Source organism: Bubalus bubalis, chromosome 21, assembly GCF_019923935.1.
Source record: "Bubalus bubalis isolate 160015118507 breed Murrah chromosome 21, NDDB_SH_1, whole genome shotgun sequence".
Lineage (NCBI taxonomy): Eukaryota > Metazoa > Chordata > Mammalia > Artiodactyla > Bovidae > Bubalus > Bubalus bubalis.
In genome coordinates, this window is record NC_059177.1 from 1,672,305 (window position 1) to 1,688,552 (window position 16,248).

At 40.0% G+C, this 16,248-nt stretch overlaps 1 protein-coding gene across 3 annotated transcripts in view; it reads right to left on the reverse strand.

The window, feature by feature from the left end:
• The window catches only part of NEK10 (NIMA related kinase 10), a 284,563-nt gene that overhangs the window by 166,709 nt on the left and 101,606 nt on the right, over positions 1–16,248 (reverse strand). For all 3 annotated transcript variants that reach the window (XM_025271976.3, XM_025271973.3, XM_025271975.3), the window contains 6 exons: positions 11,399–11,501; positions 11,188–11,316; positions 10,547–10,684; positions 6,494–6,539; positions 4,230–4,351; positions 3,985–4,087 (listed from right to left, as the gene is read on the reverse strand). In XM_025271976.3, coding sequence (XP_025127761.2) covers positions 3,985–4,087; positions 4,230–4,351; positions 6,494–6,539; positions 10,547–10,684; positions 11,188–11,316; positions 11,399–11,501 — 641 coding nt within the window. The remainder of the gene's footprint in view (positions 1–3,984; positions 4,088–4,229; positions 4,352–6,493; positions 6,540–10,546; positions 10,685–11,187; positions 11,317–11,398; positions 11,502–16,248) is intronic.

The following is a 16,248-nucleotide window of genomic DNA, read 5'->3' on the forward strand; positions in this document are numbered from 1 at the left end:
AAAAGAATGTATATGTCACTTATAACTCCAAAAGTTTTTAATTAGAAATTTTAAAAAAATAAAAATGATAATTTCCAAAGCACTCTTTCTTAGTAAAGTACTAGAAGATACACTTTGGCAAAATAAGGGAGTTATAAAAGAAAGAGAAGTCCAGAGGATGTAGGAAATAGAGGCTCCAACCAGAAGAGGAGCAGGGAGCTCCCTGGTGGTCTGCTGGTTAGGGTTCAGCTCAGTAGCCCAGGTTCAATCCCTGGTCAGGAAACAGGTCTCACAAGCAGCACGGTGTGGCCAAATTAAAAAAAAAAAAAAAAAGAAGAAGACGACCATGAAACTTCCAGGACAACAGCTGTGTAAGAGACCTAAAGTTAAACTTGGTCTATGTTACAACATGAGTATCCAAGAGGAAAAAAAAACTGAGAGTAACTGTCTTGTTTGACCATGTGGAAAATAGACAAAGAGGACTTTTATATTCCTTTTAGAAGATGTGGGAAGAAGAAATGAAAGTACACAGAAAACTAGGAAAATTAAAAAAAAAAGAAGGCAATTATTAACTCTAAGAAAAACAAAAGGCCTATAAGGAAGGAGAAGTAATCAACATTGAACAATAGTTACACAGTAGTAATAATGTAAATACTGAATACTGATCTAACCCCTAGTTGTGCCATAAATTTGAGACAGGAATGGCAACCCACTCCAGTATTCTTGCTTGGAGAATTCCATGGACAGAGGAGCGTGGTGGGCTACAGTCCATGGGGTCACAAAGAGTCAGACATGACTGAGCAACTTTCACTTTAACACTATGCTATAAATATATTGCAGGATGGCAGGTGGGGAAGAAGAGAAAACAAGAAAATTGAATCCTCAACTATCATAGTGATAGTCACTCAGTCATATCCGACTCTTTGTACCCGTGGACTGTAGCCCACCAGGTTCCTCTGTCCATGGGATTTTCCAGGCAAGAATACTGGAGTGGGTAGCTGTTTTCCTCTCCAGGGTATCTTCCCAACACAGGGATCAAACCCACATCTCCCATATTTCACGTGGATTTTTTACTGTCTGAGCCACCAGGGAAGCCCAAGAATACTGGAATGGGTTGCCATGCCCTCCCTCCAGGGAATCTTCCCAACCCAGGGATCCAACCCAGGTCTCCTGCATTGCAGGCAGATTATTGGCTGAGCCACCAGGGAAACCAATGGAAAACCAAATACCAAAAAATAGAGCTAAAAAAGAATGAAAAGTGGTTGTTTTAAGGAAATGGAACTGAGGGTTGCAAAGGGATAGGTTTTTCTTTATAAGATTTTTAGCACTATCTTATTTTGTAAGCCATTTTGATGTGTGGTACTGGTTAAAGAAAATAAATATAAGAATTACTTAAAATAAGTTTAGACAGAAAATAAATCAGACTACTACAATAAAAGATTAACCTCAATGTATTTAAATGTAAGAAAATGGGACATAGCATTGGCTAGACTCAGAAAATATGGTCTGAAAAATCACCTTTAGAAAGATTAAATAGATCTATTAAACTATTAAGCATCTGTTTAATAGTATTTATACACACACACACACACACACACACACACATACTGTTTGGTATGAAATTCAAACACACAATTTATCATAATCCTTATTAATTTATAAATTAAAATATCTACAAGCATACAAACATTAAATAGTAAAAATTTTTAAAGAAGAAGTGAAGTTGATCAGTTGTGTCCAACTCTTTCCGACCCCATGGACTGTAGCCTACCAGGCTCCTCCATCCATGGGATTTTCCAGGCAAGAATACTGGAGTGGGTTGCATTTCCTTCTCCAGGAGATCTTCACAACCCAGGGATTGAACCCGGGTGTCCCACATCATAGGCAGATGCCCTACTGTCTGAGCCACCAAGGAAGTCCTAAAAAAAGATTCTTAAGGAAACACAAGTACAATTCATAAAAAGAAAACAGTAAAAAGCTTATGATAAACAAAATTATAATTAACTTCTAGATTAAGTAAATTAAATGTGTATCCAAGATGAAGAGTCACAATTATTTGACCTGATCACGTATATCGCAAAGCATTGTCTTGAAATATTACCAAGTAAGTTTGCACTGAAGATTTTGATAGAGCTTCTGTGTGGGGATTTTTTTAAACTAATGTAGCATGGTCTAACAAAAAAAAAATCTGGACAATGAATCTAATTGTTGTTACTGAGGATGTGGTTATGGTAAAAGCCTACATTTGAAATTGCCTTCACGAGGAATCCGATTCTTCCCAAACTAAGAGACTCAGCTTTAAAACATTGTCAAATCTCTTTCAGGTTTCCCAGGTCGTGCTAGTGGTAAAGAACCCTCCTGCCAACGTAGGGAGACACAGATTCAATTCCTGGGTCAGGAAAATGCCCTGGAGGAGGGCATGGCAACCCATTCCAGTTTTCTTGCCTGGAGAATCCATGGACAGAGGAGTTTGGCAGGCTCGATCCAAAGGTTGCAAAGAGTTGAACACAACTGACAAAACTTAGCACACATGCAAGCAGGCACGCACAAATGTCTGTCACATCAGTAAAATTTAGGAGAGGATCTCCTAAGTTGGGTGCCTGAAGCAATTCACTAGGCAGGGGAGGGGTGGATAATACCAAAATCTCTATCTTGAATTTTAATGCACCCCTTTGCATGTTATTTCTGTTGACGTCATGCACTATAGAATAATTATACAGTGATATGTGTATAGCATTTATAAATAAGCATACATATATTGCCCCTTCATGGATCACAGCCTTGTCATGGCAAAGGTGCTGGCATAACTGAATGAAGCTATGAGGCTAGGAGTCACCAAGATGGATGGGTCATACTGAAGAGTTTGGACAAACAAAATGCTGTCCACTGGAGAAGGAAATGGAACCCACTCCAGCTGGAGAGTATGAAAAGGCAAAAAGATATGATGCTGGAAGATGAGATCCCCAGGTTGGAATGTATCCAATACCTTCCAACCAATACTGGGGAAGAGTGGAGGGCAATTACTAGTGAGTGATGGTTATATATTAATACCATCACTGACTCAATGGACATGAATTTGAGCAAACTCTAGGAGATAGTGGAGGACAGAGGAACCTGACACATTATAGTCCATGGGGTCACAAAAAGTCAGACATGACAGTTACTGGGCAACAATAACAACAACAATACACATATCAGCAGTGTGTTATCAAAAGAATTTACTAATGGAAGGTCACGATCACAAATATTTCCAGAACACTGATTTAGCTATTTCTCCCTACTTGTAGTGGGCGAACCACTCGAGTAGCTAGTGTTCGTAAGTGAAGAGGACACAGGAAAGGTAATATATCATTCTAAGCTAAAAAGCTCATTTTATGATTGAGAAATTACAACTATGGGGAAAAAAACTAAGTTTCTCACTTGCAAAAATGTATATAACATTAGGATAACCTGCTACATTTGAAGATACTGTGGTATAAAGTAAACATGTTGAAGTATACAAATGGCTAGATTTTTTACAGTCCTTGATACGTTTATTGGTCACCCATGTCACAGACTATGTTAAAACAGTACAATAATGTGTTTATGTGGTAGTCATAAAAGCCTTTGTTGATGAAGAAGTATGCTACAGAAAGAAAGAAAAAAAAAAACCTAGAAACCATTGATTTAGGAATTAAAGGCTCCAGCATTCTAAGAGTATTTTATTCTCTCATACTGAGAACTTCAAGAACATCAAGAACTTCACTAGTCACTGTCCACTATAGTATCCACTAGTCCACACAGGGATACTTAAATTAACTAAAAGTTAGTAGAATTTAAAATTCATATCCTCAGTCACAGTAGCCACATTTCAAGTGCCCAATAGCCACACGTGGCCAGTGGCTGCTGGACTGGAAAACACAGACAGAGAATGCACCTATCGGTGTGGGAAGTTCTGTCCAACTACTCTGCCCTAGAATAATATTCAGAGACTCTCAAGCTGAAACTTTCCGATTGAATACTTACTGACAGTCACTCTGTCCTTGTCCCCCAGCATGATGTTGTTCGGCGTCAGGTCTCTATGGATGATCCTCTTCTCCTTGTGCAAGTACCGAAGAGCCAAGCACAGCTGTAAATGGCAAACAACAAGCAAAGGTTGCTTCCGTGCTATACACGGACAGACCGCCACTCACAACCACTGCACACACCTCTGGGAGATCAGCTGAGACCTTTACTGTTTCATAGGGAAAGTTAATGAAGATGAACGATACCTGTATAAATATTTTCCATAGTCTCTCTTCAGCAAAATGATGTCGTTTTTCCTTCAAAGAACTGAAATGCTCTCCAAGAGGGGCCCCTTCTATAAGTTCCATAACTATATACAGCCTATCATCTATATATGAAAAAAGAAACGGTAATAGAAAATTAAACTCAATATAGACATTTTGAAAGAACTTATGAATTAGAATCCAAGCTTCCCAGTGGGTGTTCAGGGCACACACATCACAGAAGAGTTAGGGACGCGGTTTCACTCAGCTGGAAGGTCAGGGGCCAGGGGGCTCTGGGGGCCACTGTATCTCTTTCAACTACAGGCAGCCGCCTAGCATCAGTTTGGGCTGGCAAATGTTATCATTTTCTGCGTATACCAGGATGTAGAAGGGCTGAGGACCACCAAAGAGAAGCAAATACTCCCATCACAGAGAATTCCCTGAAGAACAGGTAAACCCACCTCTCTCAGTGGTCTAAAATTTACACTTAAACTAAACTAGACATTCAGAAAAATGTTTTAAATCTATTTTTCTTCAGCCTCATACATTTACCTTACAGTGTTTTACAGTGAAATCACATCATGGTTTAGAAATAAGCGCATTGGATATACCACCCATGATGGAAAATCTCAGCCCCTGACAAGGACTGAGAAAGCTGGCCTTCTCCAGATTGCAGCTGATGGACCCCAGGAATCTCATAACTGACTGGTTTTGCCTCTTTTCTTTGGATGTTAAGAAACAGAAGTAAATTCTACTTTCTCCTCCAAAACTAATATGGAACTATCAACAACAGTATGTGATATGTATCTTCTGTAATGTTTTGGCTGTATGTAAAATATGTATGGGCTTCCCAGGTAGCTCAGTGGTAAAGAATTTGTCTGCCAATGCGGAGATGCAGGTTCAATCCCTGGGTCAGGAAGATCCCCGGGAGTAGGAAATGGCAACCCACTTCAGTATTCTTGCCTGGGAAATCCCATGGACAGAGGGGCCTGTCCGTGGGGTCACAAAGAGTCAGACACAACTGAGTGACTAAACAACAAGAACTAACTTTAGCTTTATTTTTAATTTTCTCACCTTCTATTTCCTTTTATCATGATTTCCTAATCTATTTCAACATATTTTATGTATTTTTAAATTTACTTTCAATTCTTTTCAGAAGTAGTCACGTTATTTTGTTTTCAAATTAAAGTTAATGGTATCACTTCAGCATAAGTCAGAAGCCAGTGTAGACCTCTTTATGATGGGATGTGCACTAAATTACAGGAAATTATTCTAATATCAAGAACAAATGGCCAAGGGAGCTGGATTTGCTGTAGGTTTCACCACTGAGTTCCTCTGAGTCGACCGAGGATGGGAAAACTCGTAACACTGCCAGGTTTGTACAGCAGCAGCCCCGATAGGGGCCTCCCAGCTGGCGCTAGCAGTAAAGAGCCCGCGGCTAATGCAGGAGGCGTGAGACATGGGTTCAATCCCTGGGTAGGGAAGATCCCTTGGAAGAAGAAATGGCATTCCAGTTTTCTTGCTGGGGGAATCCTGTGAACAGAGGAGCCTGGAGGGCTATAGTCCATGGGGTGGCAAAGAGTCAGACACAACTGAGGATCTGAGCACAAGCACAGACAAAGAGGCAGTGAGGAAGCCCCTTCATGTGGAGACTTATTTTGAAATTTCACAAGTGAAGCACATCAGGTCTATTAAAATATATATTGCTTCAGTCAAAAGTTCTATTGTTTTTAAAAACAAGTGACTGAGTTTGGTTTTATCTCAACGTTTTGATTCTGCATTCCATCATCCTAAAGATGATGCAGTCAGGGTTCCATCGCCACCTTGTGGCAATTACTTGAACTTCAAGAGAAAGAAACCTCAAACACCCAGCCCAATTTGTTTGAGGGGAAGAGGGTGGAAAAAATCATCTGATTTAATTAAAAAAAAAAAAAAACTTTTTATTTTTTTCTTAAAGAAGCCACCATCCTTTAGTTTTATTTTCTCCTGATCCTACTAAAGGCTTTTTGTATATGAAAATAGCAATAATTAGTATTTTGGTTGGTTCGTGCAATCTTATATATAGAGATCTAAGTATTTTATAAGTATATTTTGATCTTTGACTATCAGTGTTTCACTGATCAAGACAGTGATGAAAAATATCAACTATCATACATATAACAAAGGTAGAGAAAAGAGTTGATTAAGCTTCTTTTGTAACATTCTTTAAAAAAATATGTAAGTAACATAGATACTTTATTAGAAATATCACGAAAACTCATACTTACTTTCCAGAAATGTTTTATAATAGCGTACAACGTTTGGATGATAAAGCTATAAGAAAATAAATAACAAACATTACACATACTTCAAAATATAAACTTGTTTTCACAATTTAGTTGGACTCATATTTGAAAACAACAAAGAAATTATCCTGTTTACATTTATTTATACAAAAGCATTTCAAAATATCATCTAATTTTTCATGATTCTTTTTTATTTGCTGCTTACAAAACTATTCTGAAAACAGCAATCTCCTATATAGCCTTATAAAATAGCAATAAAAACTGGTTGTGCTTTCTCACTTAACTAAAATGGAGGATTATAGAACTGGAAGCTATCTTAAGAATTCATTTAACACTCCCTGTTCCAATACCACAAACAGATTGCATCCAGGAGAAAACTGAAATGAAACAATTAACTTTGAACACATTTATCTATGCTCTTAATCTCTCTCTGCCACTTAAATATTTATATACACTGGGTCTATTTACACGACTCATGTCTTTCTATGCTCTCCAAAATGATTAGTGTGAAACTAATGGTAAAGAATCCACCCACAACGCAGGAGACCCGGGTTCAATCCCTGGGTTGGGAAGATTCCCTGGAGAAGGGAATGACAACCCGCTCCAGTATTCTTGTCTGGAGAATCCCATGGACAGAGGAGCCTGTCGGGCTACAGTCCATGGGGCTGCAAAGGGCTGACATGACTGAGCGACTAATATTTTCACATCAAAATAATATGAGCTATTAATCTCATTAAAATTATAAGAATAATTGCCCATGTCTCCCTCCTTGAACAAACTTAGGGCAGACTCCTCTGGGTGATCCCCTGGACCAGGCCTCCTCTACTTGGCCTGCAGTGTTTTAGCGAGAATCCTGCTCAATTAGTTTAGTGGGAATCTTGCACTCTTGATATCCAGTCAAGTTCTTCACCCCTCATCTTTGTGATCTGATCAAGTTTTTCTTCCCCAACCTGATAACTAACCAATTTTCCATTCTTTGACACCCCCAGCCCTGACTTTTAGTTGTAAGTCCCCCGTCATGCCTCTCCTGTTGAGAGCTGAGTTGAATCTCTCTCCTCTCTTGCAATAGTTTGACTTCTATTGCAGTGGTCCTGAATAAAGTTTTCCTTGTGGTTTAAAAGTTCTGATCGCATTACTCTCTCCATTTGTCCCACCCCCACCTTGTCTCCCCACTGCCTGTGTCTATAAGTCTGTTTTCTATGTCTACATGTCCACTGTTATCCTGTAAACAGGTTCATCAGTACCATCTTCCTAGTTCAAGTTGAAAACTGGTGGCAATTAGCTGTATGATTCAAGAAACTCAAACTGGGGCTCTGCCCTCATAGCTCAGTAGATAAAGTATCTGTCTGCAGTGCAGGAGACCCGGGTTTGATCCCTGGGTCAGCAAGATCCCCTGGAGAAGGAAATGGCTACCCACTCCAGTATTCTTGCCTGGAAAATCCCATGGACAGAGGAGCCTGGTGGGCTGCAGTCCATGGGGTCGCAACTAACACTTCACTTCACTTCACTTCAACCTAGACGGGTGGAAGGGTAGGAAGTGGGAGGGAGGTTAAAGAGGGAGGAGACACATGTATACCTATGGCTGACTCAAGTTGATATATGGCAGGGGCCAACACAATATTGTGAAGCAATTTTCCTCCAGTTAAAAATAAATAAGTTTGAGGAAAAAAGTTCTCATCTTAGCTACATGTGGTGGATGTTAACTGGACTTGGTGTGGTCATCACGTCATAATATATACAAATATTGAACCATCATGTTCCCCACCTGAAACTAATCTGCTGTCATATGTCATTTATACCTCAACAAAAGGGGTCCCTGCAGGAGGGCATGGCAACCCACTCCAGTGTTCTTGCCTGGAGAATCCCATGGACAGAGGAGCCTGGCGGGCTACAGTCCAGGGGGTCACAAACAGTCAGACATGACTGAGCAGGCATGCACTCCAAAAAGCGTCCAGTAAAATTTCTCTTTGGCATAGTTTACCTTAGAATGGGTGGTGGTTTAGTCACTAAGTCAAGTCGGATTCTTGTGACCCCATTGACTGTAGCCCACCAGGCTCCTCTGTCCATGGAATTTTCCAGGCAAGAATACTGGAGTGGGTTGCCATTTCCTTCTCCAGGGGATCTTACCAACACAGGAACTGAACCTATGTCTCCTACATTGCAGACTTAGAATATGACACAGAAATTCTATAAGGGATAATTTTCCAAAAGAATACTAAGTTTTTGTGGTTGTTTATTTACAATTTGAGTTTCTAAGTAAACTGGAGTTTGTTTCATCTCAGAACAGTCCGTGGTACATCGTAGATGTCTTGTATCTTTCTCTAGCCTTTCTTCTTGCCATTTCACAGGAGAGTCCTCTGGCTGTCCACCGAAACCTGCCCTCACGCTGCTCCATCCCATCAGGTGGTAGCAGGATGCACTTCCCACCACAGGTCACAACTCTCTGTTTCTCCTGCAGCCCTGAGGGAGCTTATCACTCAGCTCTCCCCAGTGGAGAGTGAGGGGAGCCCACTGTCTGAACACAAAATGCAGGGCGCACCACCTTGGTGGCTGCAATGGGAGAGGAGGAGGAGCAGGTCCCTGCCTGACCACATGGAGCAGAGCAATGCATCTGGACTGGCAGGAAGATGAAGCCCCTACATGGAGAGGCCTCACCTTCAAGCCCATATATCAATACTTTGGGGCGTCTTTGTTACTACAACTCAGTACTAACATTAACAAATCCATTCTCCCACTCTAGTCCCACTTCTCCCACTCCTGTCTGCCACCACCGCCTCCTTTTTGACCTCAACTTGCTGCCTCTCCTTAGTTTAAGCCCATGGTGATAGCACAGTCCTACAGTTTTTTTTTTTTTTTTTTTAATTTTATTTTATTTTTAAACTTTACGTAACTGTATTAGTTTTGCCAAATATCAAAATGAATCTTGAGCTCTCTCAAAGTTCAAGCAGAAGCCTCCTACGGCCCCGCCCTTACGACTTCTTTTCTTAGAAGATATCCTAAAACCACTAGTTTACCTCATCAACTACCAAGTGGCCAGCAGGTTTCAAATTCAAATAACATGTGACTAGGGAAGCAAAAGAGCCATGTTCTTGACCTAGCTCACTGGCTAGACTGTGTTCAGATTTGGATTCAAGGAGATCAAACCAGTCAATCCTAAAGGAAATCAACTCTGAGTATTCATTGGAAGGATTGATACTAAAGCTGAAGCTCCAATTCTTTGGCCACCAGATGCGAAGAGCTGACTAATTGGAAAAGACCCTGATTCTGGGAAAGACTGAGGCCAGGAGGAGAAGGAGGCAACAGAGGATGAGATGTTTAGATAGCATCACTACCTCAACGGACATGAGTTTGAGCAAACTCCAGGAGAGATCGTGAAGGACAGGGACTGAAGAACAACAAACAGCCATGAACTGATAGGTCTCCCCAGGAGTTACAAACAAACAGCATTCACAGTGAACAAAACAAAGAAAGCTGAAGAAGAAGCCAGAGTGTTCATTGATGACAAAATCCCATTTCTCTCTGACAAGTTTATTCTTTCTCCTAAACAGACCTTCATGATACTTAATTAAGTTGTTAACACTATGTTAGAATATTCTGCTCATGCCAATAAATAATAACCCAACTTGAAAATCCACAGTTTAGATTAAATAACCCATATTTGAGGAATGTCAACAACTTGGTTTCATTTGAAAAAAATCTGGGAAGTCTTAGTCATACTCTTATGCACATAATGAAGTAACCAAATATACTTCAACATAATAAGAAGGAAGTGGATATGCTTTCTCATACATTATGCATTCTGGGCTGTGAACTCAACTGTTCTGCATTCCTGGCCCTGATGTAGTTATAACCCCATATACTGTCTGTGGTTCAATGTCAAGCCTTAGGAGAAAACTTGGTGATTGATATCACCTCAGGGCCAATTATTTTAAACAGAACTAGTTCCTACACAGCGTGGACAGGAACAGCACATGAACTCTACTTTTTGGATGACATTTATTTAAGGAAAACATCTTTGTAAGCAAAATCATTTACCTGCTCTTTAATTATGGTTAATTCAGAAACAATATTCCTTACACTGCTGTCTCGGTCTTTTTTATCTTTTCCAAATGCTGGGTTATGTAAGTTGACCTCTTTCATTGCTAACAGATTTTGACCACTGCGCTTTCTAACCTAAGATAAATGAGACAAAGAGAGAGAGACAATGGAAGAGAGGAAGAAAGTGATTACTACAGATTAATAAGGTCACATGATTAAGCCAAGTCATTTAAATTAGTTATATAACTTTAAAAATTCAATTCGAATTTACACTAAGCTCAGCTCAAAAAAAATTTTTATCAATCTCTCCTGGATCAGGTTATCGTATTTCGCAGGATTTTACTGGATAAGTACAGAAACACCGGTGTGAATTTGGAGAATGTGTCATGCATTAGGACAAGCCATTTTGACTACGTGCGTGAGGGATCAATGATACTTTTTGTCTTCAAAGGTCAGTGGCCAGTTTCCAGAGCTGAGAGTGAGATATATCAGTGCAGCCGTCTCTTGGACAAAAATCATTCTGCTTTTTATTTCTACCTGCTCACCAACAAGCGCTCCAATTCACGTGTATGTGAGTGTGCAGGGGGACATGCAACTTGTTTGGAAACATCGGAAATGCTGTTTGAAGGCAAGATCACCTTGTAAACACAGCCAAAAGCTCCACTGCCGAGATGATCCAAAATCGCATAGTTGCCTATATATTTCGAAGGAGCTTTATTCTGATTAATGCTTTCAACATTTTCAGCAATTTGCTTTAGTTCATCCTCCTAACCAAAAAATGAAAAGGAAACAGGTCACTAGGCTAACCACATGGCAGCCTGCCAAATTAGTTTAAAAGTCAAGACTTACCACTAATAAATTCAACTTTGATACTAATTCTTCATAAGCACTGATATCACGAACATAATGTCCTATATCAATGAAGGTCTCAAACAGGTCGGTGGGGAAAAGTCTACAGAGAAAAATGCATACACATACTTCATGTAGGAGTTGGAAAGTCTGGCCTGTTCCTTCCCTTTTGGATCTGGTGCACTCATAGGTCAATTACATTAAATATACTGGCCAAAAAATGGGGGAAATAATGCTTACCAACTTATCCCACAAAAATAAACTAGAGACACATGTCTCAGGGGGTAAGGAAAAGTAACTGGAAAGGAAAGTTCCAGATATCTGCTGCACCACCCTGCGCTTATAGTTAGGAACACTGGACTGCACAGTTAACAGTGTAAGAGAGTGCGTCTCATGTTATGTGCTTTTTGCCACAATAAAACAAATAGATATGACACAGATTTTACAGAAATTTTATTTGTAAGACATTTGGGGGTATGGTATCAAACATAGTAGGAATGGATGCTTACTGGATGTTTACTGAACACAGAGCACTTTCACAAATGCCGTTTGAGTCAGTCCTCATATTAACCCGAGGAGGTAAATGTTAACCTAACTCTTGAATGTTTTATTAAAACAAAGTTAAAATACAGATGAATAAAAATGAAGATATTTATGCATCATTTCCAAGCTACTGGTTTCAAGGGTTTAGGTTTATTAAAATCTTTTAAGTCCACCGATATGATTTGTTGTTGTTATTGTTCAGCCACTAAGTCCTGTCTGATTCTTTTCAACCCCATGGACTGCAGCATATCAGGCTCTTCTGCCCTCCACTATCTTCCAGAGTTTGCTTAAATTCATATCCATTGAGTTGGTGATGCTATCTAAATATCTCATCCTCTGCTGCCCCCTTCTCCTTTTTCTTTCCATCTTTCCCAGCATCAGAGTCTTTTCCAATAAGTTACCTCTTTGCACTGGTGGTCAAAGTATTGGAGCTTCAGCTTCAGCATCAATCTTCCAATGAATATTCAAGGTTGATTTCCTTTAAGATTGGCTGGTATGATCTCCTTGCAGTCCAAGGGACTCTCAAGAGTCTACTCCAGCATCACAATTTGAAATCATCAGTTCTTTGGCACTCAGCCTCCTTTATGATCCAACTCTCACATCCACAACTACTGGAAAAATCATAGCTTTGACTATATGGACCTTTGTCAGCAAAGTGATGTCTCGGATTTTTAATATGCTGTCTAGGTTTGTCATAACTTTCCTTCCAAGGAGAAAGCATCTTTTAATTTCATGCCTGCAGTCACCATCCGCAGTGATTTTGGAGTCCAAGATAATAAAATCTGCCACTGCTTCCACTTTTTCCCCATTGATTTGCCATGAAGTGATATGACCAGACACCACGATCTTAGATTTTTAAATGTTGAGTTTTAAGCCAGCTTTTTCACTCTCCTCTTTCACTTTCATCAAGAAGCTCTTTAGTTCTTCACTTTCTGCCATTAGAGTGATATCTTCTGTGTATCTGAGCTTGCGGATATTTCTCTCAGCAATCTTGATTCCAGCTTGTGTTTCATCCAGCCTGGTATTTCACATGATGTACTTTGTATATAAGTTAAATAAGCAAGGTGACAATATACAGCCCTGACGTACTCCTTTCTCAATTTTGAACCGGTCCATTGTTCCATATTCAGTTCTACCTGTTGCTTCTTGACCTGCATACAGGTTTCTCAGGTGACAGGTAAGGTGGTCTGGTATTTCCATCTCTTTAACAGTTTTCCACAGTTTTCTGTGATTCACAGAGTCAAAGCTTTTAAGGTAGTCAATGAGGCAGAAGTAGATGGTTTACTGGAACTCCCTTGCTTTTTCCATGATCCAATGAATGCTGGCAAATTGATCTCCAGTTCCTCTGCCTCTTCAAAACCCAGTTTGTATATGTGGAAGTTCTCAGTTCACATACTGCTAAAGCCTAGCTTGAAGGATTTTGAGAATAACCTTCCTAGCATGTGAAATGAGTATAACTGTCTGGTAATTTGAACATTTTTTGGCATTGCCATTCTTTGGGATTAGAATGAAAACCAACCTTTTCCACTGCTGTGACCACTGCTGAGTTTTCCAAATTTGCTGATACATCGAGTGCAGCACTTTAACAGCATCATATGTTAGGCTTTGAAATAGCTCAGCTGAAATTCTATCACCTACACTAGCTTTGTTTGTAGTAATGCTTCCTAAGGCCCACTTGACTTTACATCCCAGGATGTTTGGCTTTAGGTCAGTGACCATGCCATCATGGTTAAGACCTTTCTTGTATAATTCGTCTTGTATAATTAGTCTGTGCCACCTCTTCTTAATCTCTTCCGATTGTTAGAAGAGATTAATTTCTTCTAACTGTTAATCTCTTCTAATTAATCTCTTCTAATCTCTTCTAACTTAATCTCTTCTTACTGTTCCTGTCCTTATTATGCCCATCTGTGCATGAAATTTTCCCTTGATATCTCTCATTTTCTTGAAGAGATCTCTGGTCTTACCCGTTCTATTGTTTTCATCTATTTCTTTGCATTGTTCTTTAAGAAGCCCTTCTTATCTCTCCTTGCTATTCTCTGGAACTCTGCATTCAGCTGGGTATATCTTTCCCTTTCTCCCTTACCTTTCACATCTCTTCTTTCCTTGGCTATTTGTAAAGCCTCCTCACACAGTCACTTTGCCTTCTTGCACTTCTTTTTGTTTAGCATGCTTTTGGTCACTGCCTCCTGTACAGTTTTACAAACCTCCATCCATAGTTTTTCAGGTACTCTGTCTACCAGATCTAGTCCCTTGAATCTATTCATCACCTCCACTGTATAATAATAAGGGATTTGATTTAGATCATACTTGAATGGCCTTGTAGTTTTCCCTACTTTCTTAAATTTAAGGCTGAATTTTACAATATGGATTCATGACCTGAGTCACAGTCAGCTCCAGGTTTTGTTTTTACTGACTGTATAGGGCTTCTCTATCTTGGGCTGCAGAAAACATAATCTGTTTTTGGTACTGACCATCTGGTGATTTACAGCCTTGAAATAAAAGGTTATAATGAATAAATATATATAATAGAATAATAATAATGAATAATGGTGACCACAGCCATGAAATTAAAAGATGCTTGTTCCTTGGAAGGAAAGCTATGGCAAACCTAGACAACATAATAAAAAGCAGAGATATCACTTTGCCAACAAAGGTCCATATAATCAAAGCTGATTTTTCCAGTAGTCATGTAGGGATGTGAGAGTTGGACCATAAAGAATGCTGAACATTGAAGAATTGATGCTTTTGAATTGTGGCACTGGAGAAAACTCTTGAGAGTCCCTTGGACAACAAGGAGATCAAACCAGTCAATCTTAAAGGAAATCAACCTTGAATATTTATTAGAAGACTGGTGCTAAAGCTGAAGCTCCGATACTTTGATCACTTGATGTAAAGATCCAACTCACTGGAACAGACCCCGATACTGGGAATGACTGAGGGCAGGAAGAGAAGGGGTGACAGGGGATGAGAAGTGTGGGTGGCATCGTCAACACAATGATGGGAGGGAGGGAACACAGCTCCGCCCATCAACAGATTTTTGGATTAAAGATCTACTGAGCATGGCCCCACCCATCAGAACAAGACCCAGTTTCCCCCACAGTCAGTATCTCCCATCAGGAAGCTTCCATAAGCCTCTTATACTTATCCTTCAGAGGGCAGACAGAATGAAAACCACAATCACAGAAAACTAATCAAACTGATCACATGGACCACAGCCTTGTCTAACTCGGTGAAACTATGAGCCATGCCATGTAGGGTCACCCAAGATGGACGGGTCATGGTAGAGAGTTCTGACAAAATGTGGTCCACTGGAGAAGGGAATGGCAAACCACTTCAGTATTCTTCCCTTGAGAACCCCATGGACGGTATGAAAAGGCAAAAAGATAGGGAACTGAAAGATGAACTCCCCAGGTCTGTAGGTGCCCAATAAGCTACTGGAGAAGAGTGGAGAAATAACCCCAGAAAGAATGAAGAACAGAGCCAAAGCAAAAACAACACCCAGTTGCGGATGTGACTGGTGATGGAAGCAAAGTGTGACTCTGTAAAGAACAATATTGCATAGAAACCTGGAATGTTAGGGCCATGAATCAAGGTAAATTGGAAGTGGTCAAACAGGAGACGGCAAGAGTGAACACTGACATTTTAGGAATCAGTGAACTAAAATGGACTGGAATGGGCAAATTTAACTCAGATGACCATTATATCTACTACTGTGGGCAAGAATCCCTTAGAAGAAATGGAGTAGCCCTCATAGTCAACAAAAGAGTCCAAAATGCAGTACTTGGGTGCAACCTCAAAAATGACAGAATGATCTCTGTTCATTTCCAAGGCAAACCAATCAATATCACAGTAATCCAAGTCTATGCCCCAGCTAGTAATGCTGAAGAAGTTGAAGTTGAATGGTTCTATGAAGACCTACAAGACCTTCTAGAACTAACACCCAAAAAGGATGTCCTTTTCATCATAGGGGACTGGAATGCAAATGTGGGAAGTCAAGAGATACCTGGAGTAACAGGCAAGTTTGGCCTTGGATTAAAAAATGAAGCAGGGAAAAGGCTAACAGAGTTTTGCCAAGAGACTGCACTGGTCATACCAAACACCCTCTTCCAACAACACAAGAGAAGACTCTACACATGGACATAACCAGATGGTCAATACTGAAATCAGATTGATTATATTCTTTGTAGCCAAAGAGGGAGAAGCTCAATATAGTCAGCAAAAACAAGGCCAGGAGCTGACTGTGGCTCAGATCATGAACTCCTTATTGCCAAATTCAGACTTTAAATTGAGGAAAGCAAGGAAAACCA